General features: G+C 29.8%; 1 protein-coding gene across 4 annotated transcripts; it reads right to left on the bottom strand.

Annotated features, from left to right (window-relative positions):
• Positions 1–18,909: 18,909 nt before the first annotated feature.
• LOC107629739 (UDP-glucuronate 4-epimerase 2) lies at positions 18,910–22,149 on the bottom strand. 4 transcript variants are annotated; one of them, XR_001618027.3, is made up of 3 exons: positions 20,341–21,960; positions 20,109–20,193; positions 18,910–19,343 (listed from the first exon to the last, which is right to left on the bottom strand). XR_001618027.3 is itself a non-coding variant. In XM_016332621.3 (2 exons), exon 1 carries the CDS (start codon positions 21,631–21,633, stop codon positions 20,365–20,367), a length of 1,269 nt encoding a protein of 422 aa, XP_016188107.1. In that variant the 5' UTR covers positions 21,634–22,149; the 3' UTR covers positions 19,825–20,193; positions 20,341–20,364. The 4 variants fall into 4 exon arrangements, 1 of the variants encoding a protein (XP_016188107.1); XR_001618026.3 differs by having other exon boundaries at positions 18,910–19,353; positions 20,341–21,924; XR_015907231.1 differs by having other exon boundaries at positions 18,910–19,327; positions 20,341–21,820.
• Positions 22,150–23,266: the final 1,117 nt, after the last annotated feature.

Below are 23,266 nucleotides of genomic sequence, written 5' to 3'. Positions count from 1 at the left end.
AAGGTTCATAAGATCAGGACTACCCTCTGTCCCGCTCCTCTGACAATGTCAAATAACTAGGGGAAAATTAGACTAAAACCATGTTTGTTCAAAAAAAAAAAAATAGAAAAAAAAAAGGGAAGGAAAGAAAATGGAAAAGAAAACGATTATTTTTTATTATTTGGTCGAAGAAGAAAATTAGAGAAAAAAAAAAGAAATGAAGAAAAATTAATGAGACTCACTATTTTTTTTTTTTTAATGTTGAAAAGAAAAAAAGAGAAAATTTATTTTCTCTTTATACTTTTAATATTATCCTATTTATTTTTTAATATATTTTATAATATAAGAATAAAATTATCTTTTTATAATATTTTTTTATTTTTTTCATCTAATTAACCTGATCTAATCTGGCCTATTAAAAAATAAGTTTAAACTCAAATTATTATAAAAATTTTTATATATTAATAGGTAACAAGTTTAAACTCATGTTCATTAATTAGTCTTATTAATCTATCAGGAATATTTAAATTTATTAAAACATAAATAAATACATAAATATTTTTTTATCGTTAATAAAATTATTAAATATTTTTAATTTATTATATTTTATCATAAATATTTTTATATATTTTAAATATTTTAAAAAATTAAAAATTCTTGTAACCATTAAATTTGACCTATTATATATAAGTAATTTTTATTAAAAAATAGTTTTTATAAATAATATTTTTTAGTTTTTTATTTTTATAAAATAAAAAATTGTCAATCTTTTAACAAATTTTAAATAAGGTCATGTTCAATTTACATATCAAGTTTAGCACTTTAAAAAAAGTATATAGTAAATTGTAGACTTAAAAAAGGTATATAGGACTGTGTTTGTTTATAGACACGGAACCCTAAAAAAATATAGGGACATAAAATTGTGTTTGACAGATGAGACATGAATAAAGATATTGTGTTCAAAGATATTGAATTAGTATATTTTATATTCATCCTGATAGAAAAGACACAAAGACACCGATAAGAGACACAACTTATTTTTTATTTTTTTTATTATTCTCGTTGATTTTTTATAATTATATTTTTTATTATTATATTTTTCTTTCTAACCTTTTAATTAAAAAATGAGAATAAATTGAATTTTTATAATTTGTTTTAGTTTATCATCAAATAAAATACAAAATTACTAATTTTTGTATGTCTGTCTTTTGTGTCTTGATTTTAGTGTCTTAATTATCTTGTCCTATTTTTAAAATAAAATGCAGCCTAATAAACTGCAGGTCAAATTTAAGTTAATTAACTACAGGATAAATCTGGCCTGTTAAAAATAAAGCCTAATCTAACCTATTTCTATCCCTAAAACTATTTTGTTATTATTTAACAATTTTTTTAATTAAAAAATATTATCAAAATATAAAAAATATAATTTTAATTTTAACAAAATTTATATAACTATTATAACTATGATTAGGCCCCATAAATTTTACCTTATATATAATTCTCATAATCTAATTTGATGTCATGTCTATAATTCTTTTGTCACATATGTATAATAGTTTGTGTCAAATTAAGTTGGGTTAGTTTAGTAATTAGTTTATTAGTCCTTTTAAATAAGTGTTAAAGGTTTGAATTTCACCTTGTATATGCAATAACTCATTAACCAATAACAAATTCTTAAATAAAGTTCTAATTCGTGACAGATTAATTCTTAATTTATAAAAAATAATGTGAAAAATCGATAATAATTTGTGAAGTCATGAATGACAAAAGTCAGAGAGTGAAAAGACCCGTCAACTAAAGTTCTTCACATAACCACCAGAAAATTTTCTTCTAAAGAAAGTACTAGTTATTTATCACTTTACAATTAATTACTCATATAATTATAATTATTATATTAATTTAGTCCAGACATTATAAATTACTGTAAAATTATTTATAGAATCGAAAGATCAATTATCATCTATTTATTTATCATTGTCTTTGATTTAGATTGATTACGAAAGACGGAGATGTCACTAAAATTGTTTCAGATGCAATGACAGACATAGATGATGAGGTACTAATAGGCATTGAACTACAAATTGCTGACATTATTAAAGATTGAGAATTTTGGTTCGATTCTTTTGAACTATGTAACACCCTAAAAGTTCAGGTGTCACCTATCTCAATTCTTTTAATTCATACTATATTTATTTAATATTGAACTTTTGCGAATACGAACCGAAACCTTTAATTAAGAAAACAAAAATCTTTTATTTTAAACCACTAAACCACAAATGTATATATATTCACATAGCATTAATACATAGACTTATTTCAAGATTCTCAAAAACAAATCATGCCCTCTAAAAACTAAAAACAATAAACAACGAGGGAAAAATAAAATCTAACAATTTAATACGTAAACATAATCTTTTATACTCCTGTAGTTCCGCACTAAACCTTCGCACCTGTAGCTGAAAGGGGGTGGAAATAGGGGGTAAGAACTGGCGAGTTCTTAGTAAGGTCGGGGTAGTTAGTTAAGTCGGGATTATCACAACTCAATTTAATTCACAGTCCAACACAAGGACCCAGAACAATAACCGTTCATAGAAGTTCAAATTAACAAGCAACGAAAATCACAAACACACTCAAGCAATCACAAACAATTCACAACACCGAACCAAATGCAAAATATGCAAACAAGGATGATGCGTGCCTATTCCTATCGCAAGTAATGAGCTCATTTGTCGGTTTCGACCCGCACCTGACGCAATCCAACTCGCAAGTCGGATGAGGCATTCCACCGACATAACCTCTGCAAGTTTCTACTTCTTGCAGGCGCTGATTCTCCAGATGAAGTATGTGACCCCTTCTCCTGGAAGCCATTCCATATTTACGGGCGTCCCCGCACAATCACAAACAAAGCCCACGGCTTAGAAACATTTATCCTTCGGCACCTTAACCATATTATCGTCACCCTCTCATGACCTTCCCATAATTATTCGTGCCGATTTAACTTCTCTTTTTCTTTTAAAACCAAAACCACCTCTTTATGACATTCTCCAAAACCTTTAAAATAATTTCACTTAAACCAATTCTTCTTTCTAAAGACAAAGAGAAACCATTTATTAGTTAAACCCCTCAGCAAAGCCTCTAAATTTTAGGGAAGCGACAACCAATCTCATTTTCTTAAGTTCATTAGAAGTCCTTAACAATCATTATTTTCTTAAATTGAATTAATCAAATAAAATTTCTAAATCAAATCAAAACCAAATCATACAAATCAGAGTTTTCGAACTAATGTCAAAACTAACACCAATCTCAGTTCCATCCTTAAAATTAATTCTTTAATTTTTTTCAAGACGTCACAAAACGAAATCATTCAATCAAAATTCAATTACTTTTAAAGTTCGCTAAAACTTCTCCGAATGAAATTTTTAAGTCAAATTCAAAACATAAGTCCTTTTCATATTTAAATCAACCTTAAAACATAATACTTCTCTTAAATAATTTAAAATTATAAAATAATTCTTTTCTAAATAAATCGAACTCAAAACATATACTTTTCTTCAATAAATTAAACTCAAAACATAACTATTTTCTTAATAAATCAAAAATTAGATAATACAACTTTTCAAATCCAATCTTTTTTAAATAACATTTCAAACAAAGTCTTAAATTTTATAACAAAATTTCAGCAGCATCTCTCCTAAAATTCGGACTTTGCCACCCTTTTCGGTCCCATCCAAACCATTTTTTAAATTCTTTCAAATTGTTTTCAATAAATCTAAACAATTTTTAATATAAAAAAATATAAAATTAAACAAATTAAAAAATTCAACGGCTTCCAAAATCAAACCATTTGCATATCTCAAAGCATGTCATCAATTCATTTCTTATTAAATCTCAATGTCATCATCAAATCTCACCAATTCCACTTGATTACCAACAATATTCCAGGCCCAAATTTATTAAAATAATTTGGTTCTTGGCTGCATTTAAATTGACTGAACCCCAAACTAATCACAAATATCAATATATCACAAAAATTTAACATAAATTCAGTCAAGTTCAATCAATAATCAATAAAATAAATATTCACTTATCAAATTCACATTCATATATTATAAAATTACCAAATTCTACCTCCGTACAGAAGTGACGGATCCAGAAAATTTTGATAGTGGGGTGAAATATATATAACATGATAATAATTTTTATAATAAAAATATTACGTTTACATAAAAAATTAGTTATCAAATTATCTACTATAAATTTGTGTATAAATACATATATTATTTAACTTATTTTTAATGTGTATTTTGTATTTCAAAATTTATATTTTAAGATTTATTCTGTACAAGTAATTATTTTATGTATACGTAGCATAATTGTTGTTATAATTATATTTTATTATTGTAAAATATAATTAAGTTTCAAAATATCTAATTACAAATTAAAATACTAAAATAATAATTTAAACAATAACATATAATTTAAAATTTAATTTTTTATATTTCATATTTTAAAACCTTGACAATATAATTAATTTTTTTTTTGTATATGTCGTTAAAAAATTATTTAAAACTCAACTTTCATATAATTAGCTCTTGATGATATTCATAGTTGAAAAAGTTCATTTAATTAGTGTAGTTATTATGAAAAAAACTAAAGCTAATTTTAAAAGAAGAAATATAAATGGATAGATAATATTCTTTCGATTCGATTTCTAAGAAAGAACATTAATCTTATTTAAATTTAAAACTTGATCATTATAATGAACATCTAATATGAAGTTCTCAAATTGGCTATCAAGTATCGAAAATTGAATAAAAAATTATTGTGGGGTCAAATTTAATAATTTAGTGGGGACAAATAAATATTATTATTATATACTATTATCACATACGATTTCTGACGTTTTTTTCTTCAGTAGCTCTGACATTGTATTTCAAAATTATTATCTACTCCGGAGAAGCTTTCTAATCGAGCTACTGAAGAAAAAAACGTCAGAAATCGTATGTGTCTCCTAAAACTCCAATTGGCCGAACTCAAGGGGAAGGAGAGCTATGTCACCGTCAACTTCTACCGAACAAAAGTAATCTCTAAGAGAATAACAAGAGTTTTATTCCTTTGCCTCTACACACATAAATGTATGTGAACCTAATTCTTGGAGAAGAATTTTATGGCATGCAAAGAGTTGCAAGAGGTTTCTCAATTTAGATCAGATGTCCATTGGTCAAGGAGTTGACAACAAAAGTTGGTCTCGGTGTGGATACGCATAGCGCCTTCGTACCATCGAAGGAGAAAGTGATTTTTACTAGCGTACACAGGTATTTAGATCTAAAATATATATTGTTTATTGAAATAAAGTTTAAACACAAAAATAGATCTTCAGGATTACTTTATTTTCTTCCGCTGCGTGTTATGAACACATGGTAATCCATCAGTGGTATCAAAGCTTTGGCTTTTTGTGTTTAAATTTTATTCCTATTTTCTTAAAATTTGTGAATTAATAGGATTAATTCAAAAAAAAATTTAAGCATGTGATGTAGTTATTTTCATTGAGATGATTTTTTAATAAATTAATAGTTAATTTATTTGAAGTTTGATTATTTAATTATGATTAAATTATCATCCTTTTAATATAATAGTTATATTTATAATTAAATATTTTGTTTGATTTTATTTATTGATTAAATTTTATTGTGATTTTGATCACAATAAAAGGAATAAGATGCAAAATATTTTTTGTTTGTTTCTCATATATAAGTGTATATATAAAGGTCAAATTTGATTTGATAACTTTTTAAGGCTAAATGTTAGTACATGAACAATCAAATTTTGATTTGATTGATGTGTTTTGAACACTATAATATTAGAAATTAGTTTTTCTAATATTCTTGATTATAGAGAGCGGCCTGACAACCAGGAATTTTATTTTCAAGATAATAATCAGTATATACATTTTGATGTATTAGTGATTTAATTTTATATTTTTACCTAGACAACTTAGGAGTATAAAATTTAATCCATCAATATATTTTGAATTAAACAACTTTAGAAGTTGGAATGCCATTAGGCAAATAGCTTTAGCGATAATTGTTCTTGCAAGCAATTTTGGAGATTTACTTTGTTACAAACAATTTATAATTGGCCTTAATAGGATTAAGGTTTGTGGTCTTTTTTGGAAAAGCTCAATATGAGTATTGAGGATGCGTATCAAAATTGCTCTTAAGGATTGGTTTGACCAATAATAAAGATATTGAGTATTTTTATTATAAGAGCTTAAAGTAAAATCTCTAATTATCTAATTGATATTCTATTGAATAGAGAATGAAATTCTCTCCATGCACAAATACTAGTACTCTATGTACTCGATCATGTTTAAGAAACATGAAATTTGATTTAGTTGAGTATTTTGTTAAATATTTGGACTACATTTTAGAAATTTTGCTAAATTAACAAATTTCTCACTAAATCAATTTTTTACCCATATGAGATATGGAAAAGGCATAAGCTGAAACTCAAGAACATTAGAGTTTGGAGATGTCTTATATGTGTTAAGAGATTGCACAACAATAGAATTGATATTAGGTCCAATAAATGAGATTTATTGGTTACCCTAAAGAAATAATGAGATTATTTTTATCACTCTTCTTATGACAAAGTGTCTGTGATAAGAGGTTAAATTCCTTTTTAAAAAGGAGATTCCATCTTAAAGAAAGAGTGGGAGTATAATTATTTTTATTAGAATTGTATACTACTCAATAGAGGATATATTTTCTCTTGAAAATATAAAAGGTTTGATCGTCAAACTAACTTTTTGAAAAAGTAGCCTATTTGTATAATGATACAATTATATAAAGATAGATCTAATGGTTACATAGATTTTTTATAATCATGTTAAATAAGGATTGTCCTTAAAATAAAATTATGCACTATTGTAGTGGGAGATTTCATGTTTTGAGAAAATGTGATATTTATTATGCATTAAGCGTATTTTGCAAAAGGTCAAGCACATGTGCTCAAGTGCAAACGTGTTTAAGGTCAAAAGAATTTTGATAAACACAAATGTGCATTGAACAATTACACACATGATTGATTGGCTCTAGTGCAAGTGGGAGATTATTGAGATAATAGTGTGCCCAAGATCCAATCTATCATGATTGGCTCTCGTACAATGAGAGATTGTTGGGAATAAGTAGTATGACCATAATCCAATCAATCATGTGTCAAATAATTTGTTATTATTATTATGTTAAAATGTTAATATAATAAGGTCCTTGATTAAATTTAGAGATTTATCATTGTGATAGTGATCATAATATTGAGAGATAAATCTTTTATAATTTAATCTAATTTGTTCTTGGTCATAGGATTATTAAAAAGGACATTAATAATCCAGAAAGATCAATATATATATAATGGTCTTCATTGGATGAAGATTAATAGATCTCATTTATTAAATTATATATATAGATGGTGCATATAGAGATATGACCATTGAACTGGCTCACTTTGAGAATTCCTAATGGTTATAATTACCGTATATTTGTCAATAGGATATTCTCAAGATGAACATAGTAATAGAGTTTCCTTTGACCTGCGACTGTCATAGTAATTAACAATATATTTATTATACTTTGATTCTGGACACCTAATACCTTAGGGTGCTAGTTGAATGGATATTGGGTATGATTTAAATACTTGTAGAATTAATGATTAGTCAATAAGGAATCCGTCAACTCTCGGTAAAGAGTTTGAGCTCTATGATTATAATGACTAAAATGAATAAAACCTTGGCAAGGGGATTGAATGAATGAAGAAATGAGTTTCTTAGGTCATTCACAGTTCATTATAATAATGGTAACAAGTTAGAGTTTGACAATTAAACCATACTCTAAAGGTTAACCAAGAGCTGGAAAGATGGAAGGAATTATACTTTGTTCTTCTAAGGTTCTTAGTAAAAATATATTACTTCATACTATCGGGTCGTTGAGGAGTGTTGCTAGACGCCAACCTTGATTAGTAAATTTAGTATGACTAATTTACTACCCGCTTAGTATTGAACCTATGGGGTCACACACTAACGAGTATTCTAATCTTTGCTGTAGAATTATTTAATTATTATTTTGATTTGATCAAATAAATAATTATATTAATTCAAATGGAATATTATTGTATTCTTTGCTAGCACTAATAATATAATAATAATATAATAATTGAGAATATTAAAGGAGATTTGAGAATAATTAGTTACTCTATTTCTGAATTTGAATTATAAATTTGGATGAGATCCAAATCGATTATGTTTCAAATTGTTATGATATGATTCATAAAATTTGAAGGATTCAGATTTGGAATTTCGAGATATGATTTAAATTTGAATTGAGAATCAAATTTAAAATCAGTAACAAATCTCATACTATATATATGTATGCCAAGAGTAGAGGCAAGTGAAACAGAAGAGAATAACAAGAGTTTTATTCCTTTGCCTCTACACACATAAATGTATGTGAACCTAATTCTTGGAGAAGAATTTTATGGCATGCAAAGAGTTGCAAGAGGTTTCTCAATTTAGATCAGATGTCCATTGGTCAAGGAATTGACAGCAAAAGTTGGTCTCAGTGTGGATACGCATAGCGCCTTCGTACCATCGAAGGAGAAAGTGATTTTTACTAGCGTACACAGGTATTTAGATCTAAAATATATATTGTTTATTGAAATAAAGTTTAAACACAAAAATAGATCTTCAGGATTACTTTATTTTCTTCCGCTGCGTGTTATGAACACATAGTAATCCATCCGTCAACGTGAAGAGGAAGAAGATACGAACACTTTTATCGGATTAGATTTTTTATTAGAGTTATGGATCTCAAGAAATCGAACGCTGAAGGTTTATGGCTTCCATAAAGTTTCTCATGCTTTCTCTCTTTTTCTTTCTTGGCTTTGGACAAAATGAAGGGAAGGATGAGATTAATATGATTATATGTGTTATAAGGGCATGTGTCACATTAGAAGACATGTGTCATGTTCTTAAGTTACTAAGTCAGCTATTCAAATTATAAATATCCTAAACGGATAATTATAAAAGTTGGATATATTAAAATACAAATAATATATATATATATATATATATATATATATATATATATATATATGAGGATATTAGTAACATAATAAAAGATATACGATGAAGCATTTCCAAAAGTTACGTTCACCGAAAAATACTAATATTTATTTATATCAGCGGATATCGAACTCGATAATAATATTATTAACTAAATTTTGTTTTTAAATTAAAAATATCAATTATTTAAATTAAAATATATATAATTTTTATTATTTATAAATTAATAAAATTATAGTTCTAATTATGTAAAATATTTTATAATAATAAAAATATATATAAGAATCTGAATTGAATTGAACTCAAATAGTTATAAAATTAATTTAATTACTTATAATGAAATAATTTCTAAAATAAGGAACTCCAATTTATGAAATGAATTATAACTTATTTATATTTATATTTTTAAAATTGTAGATCGTTACAAACTACAGACCACATCTCCAAACTTGATAATAGCTCATGAGTCCTTATCTTGGAAAACTGATGACGATAGTGAAATAAAACTTGTAAATTTTCGTCATTGTCTATCACAAAGGAGTCGTACTTCACACCACCTCGTACAACAGAAATCAGAATTCTATAAAACATCTTATCCATCCGTTTCATGCCATACAATCCCAGTTTTTGGATTATACTATTTTGAAACTCAACAAAACTTGTAGAAGGTTTAATAAAAACACTCAATAGATCTTTATTAGTAAATTTTATTCCCTCTCGCATTTTTTTCTTAATCGTCCATCTGTAATGCACAAGAACTAAAAAACTATCCTCACTAACCATTATGACAGCCACTCTAATGAAGCTTTAACATTCTGCTCTTATTTATATAGCTTATATTCCTTGGTAAATCGAATTAGCTAAATTTGATTTATAAAATTGCATTAGTGTATTAGTAAAATCGAAGCTATTAAATTCAATTTCTTTGGAGCTTATACATTGAAGTAAATCGAAATAATTGGTTTCGAATTACCTCACAAACTCTAGCTTACTATTAAATCGAAGCTATTGAATTTGATTTACCCTAAATCGAATATATTCAATTCGATTTACATTGAAATCCTTAAATCGGGCTTAGTGGTTTTGATTTACATAGAATAAACACTATAATTGGACAGGTGTGTAACATGTTTGGTTTTGGGACATTCATGTAATATTGGATTCCATTTTATTTGTTTAGGTGGATTATCCTGAAAAAAATTTAAAATTAAATAAAAAATAAAATTAAAAAATATGTATATAATAATAATTATATATTTTTTTTATGTGAATAATATTATGGATCACTTTTTTTAATTATATTTTAATATGTTTCTTATTTTAAAATTTTATTTGAATTATATTATTTTGTTAATTTTTTTTTGTAAAGTGAAAACTGGAAAGGATAGAGAGAAATAGAGAATGAGAACAAAAAAAGAGGTAGAAAGGTAGAGAATAAGAGGGAAGGATGGTACTAATTAATTTTGGAGAAAAATATTTTATTTTGATTTAATGCGAGAATTATTTGTGATATATTTTTGTTGTCAAATTAATAATATATAAAATATAAATGATAGATACTCCAATGAAGATTTTATAATTGTCTTCATATAAATATACTTCATTTTGACCATTGGATGATAGATTTTAGAGCTTGATTTTCATATGTTATAAAAGTGTTACCTTTATTTAAAGTGTGGTTGTTGGCCAGAAAAAATATATTTTCGAAGACACCAAAGTCGAGGTACAGTAAATATTCTTTCGAAGAATGTAATCCTTATCGAGAAGAATTCGTCGAAGAAAAGAGGTAGAAGTCAATCGATAAACCTGATTAAAGGAAAGGAACATTTGGAGCTGATTGTTGGCGATTACCCACGTTGTACAAAAAGAGCGGGAATGATTACTAAAAGATTAATGCACATGGGAGTTAGATTCAAATCTGATTGGTCGAAGACTTCTATAAATAGGTGGAAGATCGAGGGAAGAAAGGTTGGAATTTCTTACCAGAAAATATTCTCGCACACTCACATCCCCTGCGAATTTCTGAGTCTGCCAAGAGCTTTCCTCTCTGTAGGGTTCCTTCCACTTTCTTTTTAATTTTTTGTAACCTTTATTTTCATGCAAATTTACTTTTCGAGCAACATTTACTTTTCCTGTTCTCTTTTAAGATTCAGTACTTTGTTTTCGATTTCAAAAGTCCTTCGATCTTATTGAAGGCAAATTACTACTTTTATTTAAGTTCAATGCCATTTAGTTCAATTTCAGTCAATTTATTTTCAAGTTTATTCTGCTTTTCTTTTAGATTTTCTTTTATTATTTTGTCCAATCGAAGAAATTTTTTTTATGCACTTTCTGAAAATTAGTACTCGCAAGAAGAGTATGTTTTGCTTCTAGATCATTAGATATCAAACCACTTTCGATTTGTTAAAAATTGATAAAATAAATTGGTACATCCAGTGGGACAGTTTTAAAAATTAAGTGTGTTAGAAAGTGTTCTGAAATGATCTAGTGCATGCAACTTAGAAGTGGCAAGATTATTCGAATGGCAGAATAAGTTTCTAATACTAATTTAGAATCATTTGCAAGCGATAATGTTGCTGTGGTTGCACCGATTTTGACAGAAACGCCATCGCATGTGGAAAATAGTACAATTAGGGAGAATGTAACAGTTACTAATCCTCCAGTGGAGAGCAGTGGACGAAATTTACGTCCGCGGATTGCTGTAACACAACTGCCAATAACTGTTGGTTGGCCTCCATATGGCCTTCCTCCAGGTTACACTCCACCTGGTTATGCCGCTCCAAGATTTGGAAATTCCTCAAATTTTGGTGGTAATCCAATGCATCTATTGTATTTTGAGTTTTTCCGAGATTATCAATTGGGTTCCACATTGAATGCTTCTAATTTGATGGCTTCTTTTTGAAAACATATCGATGAAAGTCATTATGATTTGGTCAATTTATTGACCCAGCAAATGACTATAATTTTGAACTCTATGATGGCTGATCATGAAATAAAATTCGAGCATCTTGCTAGGCAAGTGGAGAGAATTGCTTGAATTGTTGATTATGATGAAGGAGATCAAAATTTGCAAATGAATCAAGAAGATGAAAGGCTTAGAAACGTGGAAAATAAAATGTATTTTGAGAGAGATAATCTCCGAATTGTTCATCGAGACCAAAATGCAGATAATGTATTGGCTCGAATGAGAATTAATCAGCGTAGTGAGAGATACCAGGTGACTAGAATTGTGGAGGATGTACTTAGTAGGGTTGGATTCAATGTGGATTTTATGAATCAACTATATTTTATTTCTGCTTTTCTTGCTGCTGTACAAGCGGCAGAGGTACCTAGGGGAGTAAAAAATCATAAGATAGTAACAAAGTATGCAGGAGAAGTTGGTGAATCGATTACTGAGCATATTGCCCAGTATATAGTCGAGTTAGAAAACTTAGCGAATGATGAAAAATTAAAGATGAAGTTTTCTCCTTCTTATTTGACAAAGAATGCATTCACTTAGTTTTCTAATCTTCGGCTTAATTCGATTGGAACTTGGGCACAACTAAAGAGTGCTTTTCATGCCCAATTCTTTAGAGGAGAGTTGAATGTGGCTATAACTCACTTGGTGGCTTTAAAGCCTGAAGATGGAGAATCGATTGATGACTTCATGATCCGTTTTAAAATGCTCGAAGTCGATGTTATATATCTCTTTCTGAAAGTGAAGTAGTTAAAATAGCCATCATGGGCCTAGACTTTTATATGCATCGAAAATTGCTTAATATTCATATTCCTGATTTGGCTCATCTGAAAGAAAGAGTAAGTCAGGTAGAAATTCTCCAGAAGGAAATGGGGAAATTAAAAAATAAAAAGAGGTTGAAAAGTCGAGTTTTCTCTTGAAAGGAAAAGATTTCATATGTCGAAATGGAATCCTCAAGTGAGAAATCTAATATCAAATTTCCTGAAGTTGATTTGGCTGAATTAAAGAAAGGACTACCTTATGTATGTTCTTTGCTTAAGAAAAAAGCAAATGTTGATAGATCTAATGATAAAAAACATAAGAGTGGAAAGAAAAATAGTTTTGATATTTCAAAATTCGATCATATATTTAATGTGTTGCTTAAAGATAAACAGTTGATTTTGTATGAGGGCAAAATATTACTTTCGACAAAAGATTTAAAGGAAAAACCCTATTGCAAGTTTCATCAAGCAACAAGCCATTCAACTAATAATTGTGTTCGTTTCAGGGACTTGATTCAAGAAGCGATCATGGAAGGGAGGTTAAAGTTTGATGATGGAAAAAAGGATATGAAGGTTGATTTTGATCCTTTTGATGCTGTCACGAATTTTGCAGAGCCCTCTCTAGGGGTTAATATGGTTAGTTTTTCCTATGAGTTTGATACTGCTTTGGGGGACTTCGAATCTAATGCTCGAGTAGTATATCCTGGTGTGGCGAAGGGTTGCTGGAATTCTTGATGCAACAAAAGTTAAAGGATCGAGACGTATCTTTATGTCTTCGATGTAATGTTATGTTTGATGCTGATGCTGCGGCAATATTTAAAAAAGAAAGAATGAAAAAGGAGTTAGCTCATAAGGAAGAGCAAGTTCGGCAAAAGCAACCTCCTCGAAGGCAAGAGGAACAAAGTTCTGGAGCCCCTCAAAGGAACTTTCCTCCTCTGATTAATCGTTCTCAGGCTTTGAGTGTGCAATGGATTCGAAATTGTCAGGAGTTTCACAATCGAGATGCACAATATAGGCATTTTCCTTAGAGAGGTCATCGAGGTTTTTATCATGGCCGTTATCCGTATCCTCAAAGAAGAGCCAGGAAAAACCGAGGAGGGAGAAGTGGACGTCAAATGGGGCAAAGAGAGCCATCGAATAATAAGAATAAGGGGACAACTCCTTCTGTTCATTCTCGAGTTATTTTTCCTTCTGATGGAGAGACGGTTCCTAAAGGAATTCCGTCACTGGCTAAAATTGAAAAGGGAAAAGCTGTGGTTGTGGCCCCGATTGATGACAAAGAGAAAGATGTCAACTTAGATGAGGAGTATTTTGAGAAAGGTGATGAAGAGATGGTAAGTACTATTTCAATTATTCCTACTGAATATTTGGGAGACTATGAAGAAAATCCAAGTGAGGATTATAATATGGAGGATGAAGAGGTCTTTGCCTTCATTCGAATTGAAGATGAGATGGGATATTTTCAAAGGCCAACAGAGAAACAAAAATTCTATCTTCGTCCGTTACATGTTACTGCTTATATGAGTAGTATATATGTCAACAAAGTCCTGGTTGATGGAGGGGCAACAATCAGTCTGTTATCAAAAAAGATGTTGACAAAAGTGAAAAAACATGTTGATGATTTGGTCCCTACTAATATTTCAGTCACTGATTATAGCGGTGTATCAACTTCTGTAAAGGGGCTAGTAACTCTTCAAGTGCAAGTGGGATCCTCAAATCAGAACATTGTTTTTATGGTAATGTCTTCGAGAGTTAGTTATAATTCTCTATTGGAAAGAGATTGGATTCACGGTGTTGGAGTTATACCTTCGACTGTGCATCAAAGTATCTTTCTTTGGACTGATGAAAGAAAACCTGAAGTGATCAAAGTGGACTCGAGCTTATATGTGGAACAGCTACATGTTGATTTCAAGGTTTACAATGAAAAACTAAAACCGCTTAATGTCGATAGGGTGCTCAATTCCTACAATTATGAGGGTTGTTTTCTTACTTCAGAGGGTCTGAATGTGAAGCTTCAACAACTGAAGCTCGATCTTCCTACTAGTTGGGAGTAATTAGTTCTTGGTGTTTAATAATTCGAAAGTGTCTTGTCATGGCTGAAAAACAAGTTATTTTGAATTATCTAGGTAACTTAGACAATTATTTAAATAGTTTTACTTCTGTTGAAAGTTTTTCTTGTGTTAGAAGTGATTTTTCTAATGAAGTTGAGACACGTAGGGGCTTCCAAAGTTGAGGTACAGTAAATATTCTTTCGAAGAATGTAATCCTTATCGAGAAGAATTCGTCGAAGAGAAGAGATAGAAGTCAATCGATAAACCTGATCAAAGGAAAGGAACATTTGAAACTGATTGTTGGCGGTTACCCACGTTGTACAAAAAGAGCGGGAACAGTTACTCAAAGATTAATGTACGTGGGAGTTACATTCAAATCTGATTGGTCGAAGACTTCTATAAATAGGTGAAAGATCGAAGGAAAAAAGGTTGAAATTTCTTACCAGAAAATACCCTTACGCACTCACATCTCCAGCGAATTTCTGAGTCTGTCAAGAGCTTTCTTTTCTATAGGGATCCTCCCACTGTCTTTTAAATTTCTTTTAATTTTTTTGTAACATTTATTTTCATGCAAATTTACTTTTCGAGCAATATTTACTTTTCCGGTTCTCTTTTAAGATTCAGTACTTTGTTTTCGATTTCAAAAGTCCATCGATCTTGTTAAAGGCAAATTATCGCTTTTATTTAAGTTCAATATCATTTAGTTCAATTTCAGTCAATTTATTTTCAAGTTTACTTTTCTTTTCTTTCAGATTTTCTTTTATTATATTATCCAATCGAAGGGATTTTTTATTGCATTTTCTGAAACTGGTACTCGCAAGAGAAGTAGGTTTTACTCTCGAACCACTTTCGATTTGCTAAAAATTGATTAAACAATGGCAAAATACATAAGTCATAATTTTTAAACGAAGATCATCATGAGAAGATATTTTTTACATCTTTATTAGAGTAGTTACCAATATAAATTATAAATTATAGAGTAAGAAAAACAGAAAAAAATAGAAAAAAGAAGAGAAGTAGAGAAGATAATAGAAAGAAAAAATTCATTAATTTTAAAATAAAAAATTTTATCTTAATTATAATGAGAGTGTTATTGACATAATTTGATTGTTAAATTAGTAATATAATATAATTATATTTTAGTTTTAATTTTTAATTTTTAATTTCAATCATAATTAGAAAATGTCATGTATATTATATATTTTAATTATTAAATTTATAATCAATTATTAATAATAATATATAAAAAAATAAAATGAGTAAAAAAAGAAAGAAAGAAATGAAACGACTTCTAAATTAAAAAAATAATCTTATTTATAATATAAAAATAATATATAATATATTTTAATTATAAAATTAATAAGATATAATAAATAAATAGATGTTACATTGGTGTTATGTTTAATTCTAAGGTACAAACACATGTGATAGATGTGAGCTACGTGTGCACAAGAGGGTTATTGACCATACAGCTATCCTCTCCAGATGTCGTTAAGCAGATTACCTCAATCACCATTGAACCTGGCGTTGAGGTTGAAGTCACCATTGCCGATGCTTGACATCATTCATATATAATAGTGCAACTTATTTTCTTCTTCGCATTAGGTTTTTTTTTTTTTTTGGTTATTTGTACTTTTGAATTTTTACTTTATTTTATCGGAGTACCACGAGAAATGTTCATGGCCATTAATTGACTGTAAATAACTTTCTTTTCAGTAAATTTTGGAGGACAATACATTCTACTACGCTCAAATTTGTACGTTTTAAGTCTGAATATCCAAACTGAATTAATTGTGTGACTATTTTGTTTCTTCTACATCTTATGTCGGCCACACAACCGTTCTTTTTCTGTTTTATTTACTCTTCAGTGACCTCACATTTTTTTTCAATTGATTAACTTTTCATTCCTGGTTTTTCTCACCGACCAAATTTTTTAATTTTTGATAATCAACCCTAACCAAATTGATATAATATTTTATTGACATAATAAAAATCAATTAAAAAAATTAAAAAAATACACTAAAAAAACTTTACTGAAATTAATTATAAAAATAATTTATTTTCTAACATCTTTTTTCTTTTTTCAACTTTAGGTATAGACTTATTTTTTGCTGGCTTGAAATGTTACATCGTGACGAATACGTTAACTACTTAACGACCATATATTGGATCCCCGTTAATGGATGAAAACGAATGAAGTGACCTATTTATCTTACGATACAACAACTGGAAAAGTAAAAAGTAAAATCTAATAATTTTTTGTTAGGAATGAATGTTTCGGTCTGGAAATTTTTTACTACCCATAATTACTCTATTCTGTAACTAGAAAACGAAGAATAGCTGAACCTGCCCTGAAACCCGCAGTAAAAACTTAAAAGGGAAAAAAGAAAATCCTATTAAACATCACTTGACTCAGAACAAAAATATTAACAATTAGTTCATGTACCTTGGTAAGGATTTCAGCTCCTTTAAATGCTACATCAAGGTCAAGTTATGAAGTATATAAGTAAAAGAAAAATTCTCTAAATAATGAAATCATGATAAAACTTTCACAGATATTTTCTAATAATATTTTATATATAAGATTGAAGGAAATACTGTGGCACTAAATAGCAAGGAAGCTTGGGCAGAGCATCATACAGAACCAAGTGGTTTTCTTTGTTCCTCAAGGAACATTCTAATTCAGAATCCACCACTAAAATTACTGCCATAGGAGGCATCGAAATCAGCATGCAGAGTCTCCAGATTCCAAGCCATAGCTGACACACAACAAAATTAGAATTACGTTAGGTATACACTAAAATTAATTATTAAAATAAAATATACATCAGAATATAAAATATATATTATAAATAAATTAAATTACACATATATCTATATATAAATATATGATAATTGATTTTAGTGTGTAAATAATATTATTGATGAAAGTGACTCCTGCAAATTTTACTCAAACGACGATGGTTACTATTCATAGATTCTACTAACCCTTTTTTTTTATTGTTTTCAAGAATAATACGTTAAATTTGTGTCTATTGAAAATTTTTTCTTATTCGTAATCTTTATCTAAACAGGATAGGAGATGACTACTTTGACATGAACATTTGTACTGATTGAAATATGAACATTACTGGTGTAACTTAGGGACCAGGTCAGGCCATGGTATAGATGTTATCATCACTGAAACTTGATTCAGTTGGTGAAGTTTTTTCACCAGTAAAATTTTTCTCATTCTCTTTTTCTGAGGTGAAATCAACTACTAATACGATTATCAAGTTAGACTGTCCACGTTATACTCTTTGGGTGTGACTCTTTCCGATTGACCTGTGTTAACGCAAGATTACACTTGGCTGCACTTTTTTTTTTTTTTTAGATTTGGCTCCTCTAAAGTTGTATTATTACTTTAGAGAAAAAAGTACACTATTAATCACCATTGGATTAAGATAGTGGAATTCACAAATAATAAATATTACAAATTTAAAGGTGATTAAAGTATTACTTTACTACTTTACTAATATTGTCATTTTAGAGGATGTTTTTCCTTTTTTTCCTTATGACTATGAAGCCTCGGAGAAACAGAGCTTATGCTGTGAATATGGAGCTAGAAAGATAAAACTATATATTAAATTTATAATTATATTGTTACTACTTTTCTGTACTTTAAATTTTGAATGTATCCTCTTTATATTAATGTCTTCATCGTACACAACTAATATAATTATTAATCACATAGCCCTAATTAAGGATCTTCCTGCAGCAAGAATGCTGATGGAGTCTCTTTCTCTTGCTTGTAACATTAAACCTCACTTGTTTTTTTGTTGGCTTCCTGAGACACTCACAATCTATGCTGCTTTTTTACTTCCAATATGTACAATCTAGAAAGTTGAGAACCAAAAAAAATGGGGTAGAATGTTTAACCCCATACAACTTACTAATTGTAATGTAGTCCTCAACATAGGTTGCAATTAAATTATGCAAAAATTGACCAACATTCCAGAAAATATTTCTTAACTTTCGTTTACCTAATTTTATTTTCAGTAAGATCACTTTTAAAATAACCATATGAATTCATTATTTTTACTCCTTGTTCTTTTTAATCCAAAATATGAAACATGTGAAAACGAGTAATATGCATTATGCATATGAATCCAACTCAGCATGAAGCAGAAAGTAGTTGCATCATGTGAGCTCCAGCATCCAAAGAATGGCATCTAAACCAGAATGAGGAAAAGTCAAAAACACAAAAAATTAAAAAAAAAATCTAGATCGAGATATGATTCTTGTTTCTTGTCCCCATTTAATGACACAAGCCTAACCATTCTTTGGGTCTCAATCTGTGGTCTGTGAAATGTGGACGCATGCAAATCAGAATTCTCCCCATTTTAGACTGCTAATTCTGTTCTCACATACGTGCTTGTATAAACTTTGATTTCATGTCAGGTAAAAAGGTTGGTCAGAGATGAGCCTAACAGAAAGAGAACCTGCATTTTACTATTTTTAAACATATCAAATTCTCACAGAATACAATGTTGCAATGAGATATCCAAGGGATATGATATGATATCTACACAAAAAGCAAACGAAACAAAAATAGAATGGGAGAAGTAAATTACTAATGTATTCCTGTTCCTGTTGGTTCATTAAACAAAGTGAAAAAAATAAATGAAAGAAAACAATTTGATTCATTCAACTCCAGCATGCCATTGATGTTTAGAAAGTAAGCAATCAGCTCTTGCCGATTGCGACCCGAAGAATACAAAATTGCGTCAGAATTTTGAAGATAATATTCAACAAAAATGTCTCGTATAAAACTATATTAACAACTATAAGGTTTTTTTGGGTTTACCATAGTATAATGCACAAGGCGGATTCAAATATCTAATACTTGCTTAAGTGGATTAGATCAATCCAACTTGGTTATACAACTATAAGGTTAATAATTACACAAAACAAAAGCAACAGTTAAGGAGAAGCACACGAGACATTAATAAGTAAAATGGTAATAATAGATAATACACTTTCTTTACGAAAGAAATATTATTAAACACCTCTAAAACAAAATTAGGAAATAAAATAGTAATTCAGCCTATTACTGTAATCACCATATTCATAGTATCTTTTGACGAATTGACAACTTCATATTAAGGCCAGATGATAACTTCCAAATTTCCCCAATAATTGACTTCCCTAGAACCATAACCTCACGACTAAAACTCTAATTTGCATAATTAAAAGTTTAAGAGTACCTGCACAGAACTATAGAACTGAATCCACATTATTGTGAGTGTACAACTATAGACAGCGAAAAATGAATACAAAAGTAGAATTCCCCTGCAAAATAGTGCAGGCACTTGATGAAATTTCAGTCAATTGAGTGGGAAAATTAAATTTAACAACAACAATAATAAAACACATGATATCCGAGACCTAATTGGAATAAAAATGAATTGAATCAAATTGAATTGAATTGAAATTTACCAAAGAAAATGATTCAAATTGACATCACCAAGAACTTAGCCTATCTTTCTTCCCAGATTCATTAGAATAATAAGCCAAATACCAAGTCACAAACTTGTTCAAACCCTTCTCCAAATCGGTACCAGGCTTATACCCAATCTCTTTCTTGGCCAAACTTATATCAGCATGTGTAAAAGGAACATCCCCATTCCTAGGCATAGCCATAACCTTCTTCTTGGCATGAACCTTCAACAACTTCTCCAGAATACTCACCAGCTTCGCAACCGGCACCGGAGCAGTATTTCCAAGATTAAAAATCCGCAACTGCGCAGGCCCACTCTTCTTGCCACCACTCCCAGTGCTCTTCTCAGCAGTATCCAAAGCCCCCAAACAGCCCTTCACAATATCATCAATGTAAGTAAAATCCCTCGCCACCGATCTATGCTCTGCGCCTTCAAATATCTGAATCTGTTTTCCCTTCAGAATGTCCCTCGTGAAGAAGAAATACGCCATGTCAGGCCTCCCCCAAGGTCCATAAACAGTGAAGAATCTCAAGCCTGTCATGGAAAGTCCATAGATATGGTTATAAGTGTGCGCGATTTCTTCACCTGCTTTCTTCGTTGCGGCGTATAAGCTTGCGGGTTGGTCCGTGCGATCTTTCTCGGAGAATGGAACCTTCGAGTTGAGGCCGTAAACGGAGCTTGAAGAAGCCCAGACTATAGCGGGTTGAGGGTTCACGCTCTTGCAAGTTTCTAGAAGGTTCACGAAGCCTGCGATGTTGCTGTGGATGTAAGAGGAAGGGTTCTTCATGGCGTAACGAACTCCGGCTTGTGCCGCGAGGTGCATCACGTGCGTGAACTTCACGAGCTTGAAGAGCGATTTCAAGAGCGATGAATCGTTGATATCGCCTTCCACAACGAACACGCCCTCACGCGTTAGTAGATCGGCGCGTGAACGTTTTAACGATGGGTCGTAGTAGCGGTTGAAGTTGTCGATGCCGACAACGCCGTCGCCGCGGCGCTTGAGTGCCACTGAGACATGGCTGCCGACGAAGCCGGCGGCGCCGGTTACTAGGACGCGGAGACCTTTGGGATTTGACGGCGTGGAAGAGCGAATGACGGAGGTTTGCCACTGAGGACCGCCGCGGAGGGAGCGGCGGGAGTGGGAGGAGGAGGTGGTGGTGGTGGCGGTGGAAGGTGGAGATCCGACGAAGAAGAAGAGGATGACGGCGAGGGAGATGAGAGACCAGAAGATGAGCTTGTTGATGGAGAAAGGGAAACGGGTTCTGTGATTGCTCATTGGCTTATCCACCATTGAAGCAAAAGAAAAGAAAAAGAATAATGTTTAATGTATGTTCAGAGTTCACTATGTTGTGTCGGTTGCTCTCTTTGTTTTGCTGCAAATGTGTAACAGCTTGTGTTATGTTTGTGATTTATGATCATTGTTGTTGGATTTGGGGTCAATTATTATGGGATATGACTCTGAAAAAAAAGAAAAAGAAAAAGTAACAGAAAGCGTTAATGTGGGATGATTTGTTTTCGTATTTGTATTTGTATTTGTATTGATTCTGCTGTAAATTCGTTGAGAGGTAAAAGGTTTGGAGATGAGTCGGGGTGGATAAGTACTTTCCAATTATGTGTTGAATTAAATTGAATTGAAGGAGAGGAAAAAGAGAGTATGTGTGTGAGAAGTGTGAAAGCAAGGGAGAATAGGATAGGATAAAGATAAAAGATAGAAACAGGGTTTGCAGTTGAACAAGAGTCAAATCCAATGAATACGAAAGCAACAAGAGCATTTTGATTTTATTTTGAGTTTTCGGATGCGGCCGATCCGCTCCTGCTGCAATTTTGCAATTCGCATGTGATTCGGTTTGTACCTATCTATGCGCACAACTTGCTCCACCGATTCCACCTCCTCTGTTAACTTTTTATTTTTATTTAATGTATTGTATATTAAAATGAGTTCTTCATATAAATTAAATAAGAAAAAGTAGAGAGTATTAATATTATTTATTAATTTATTGTCAATAACAATTAATTATTATATTTTAAATATACATATAAAGAAATATATTTAAAAAATATATTTATAAAGATATTTTTATTAGATTTAATCATAAAAAAGATATTTTTATTAGATACATCTACAAAAATATTTTCATTAAATATAATTATAAACAAGAATTAACAAAAATTAACAGAAATACTGTTAATAACATAACGAGATTGATTAAATAATTATTTTAATTTTAATGTACTCACAGTTATGTAAATACATAACATTCTTTAAATAATAAATAACTTTTAATTACTGAATAAAGTCAATAAGCGAGATATATGGAGAGGCATCTTGAATATTCATATACGCGTAAAATTGCATATAATTTATTACGACTTATATGGTATTAATTTGATTTTTAATTTTAATTTAATTTTATTTATATAATTTAAAATCTTAAAATTATAAAATTATTAATTTAAATTAATAAATAAATAAATCATGTGTTTTTATATAATGTGCTTAGTCACATTGAAGTCTAATTTGGTAAAATTTTTATTTTTTAAAAGTAGTTTATAAAAATTAATTTTTAAAAAATGACTTTTTAAAAGTTGTAACATTTATGTTTGGTAAATCAAATTAAACATAGCTAATAAATACAAGCAACAACAATTGCGTTTGGTAAAATAACTTTTAAAATTTAAAAATACACATAAATACAAGTATTAAATTTAAAAATTAGTTGACATATGAGGTTATATTAGACTTTTAAATTTTGAAAAGCATAAGCCAACTTTAAAAAGCTCTTGCTTTCAAAAGTATCCGATCTTTTAGGCTGCGTTTGTTTATAGAGACAGGACACTAGGATATAGGGGACACAAAATCGTATTTGACAGAAGAGACATGGACAGAGACAATGTATTTGGAGATACTAAAAATTAGTGTATTT

The sequence above is a fragment of the Arachis ipaensis genome, chromosome B3, assembly GCF_059453495.1.
Source record: "Arachis ipaensis isolate K30076 ecotype BB chromosome B3, ASM5945349v1, whole genome shotgun sequence".
In the NCBI taxonomy this organism is placed as follows: Eukaryota; Viridiplantae; Streptophyta; class Magnoliopsida; order Fabales; family Fabaceae; genus Arachis; species Arachis ipaensis.
The sequence above is the reverse complement of the archived record's forward strand: the minus strand, read 5'-3'. Positions and strand labels throughout refer to the sequence as shown.

Excerpts from the sequence above, each read along its gene's own strand:
- LOC107629739 (XM_016332621.3), bottom strand. The coding sequence starts at position 21,633 with ATGGTGGATAAGCCAATGAGCAATCACAGAACCCGTTTCCCTTTCTCC.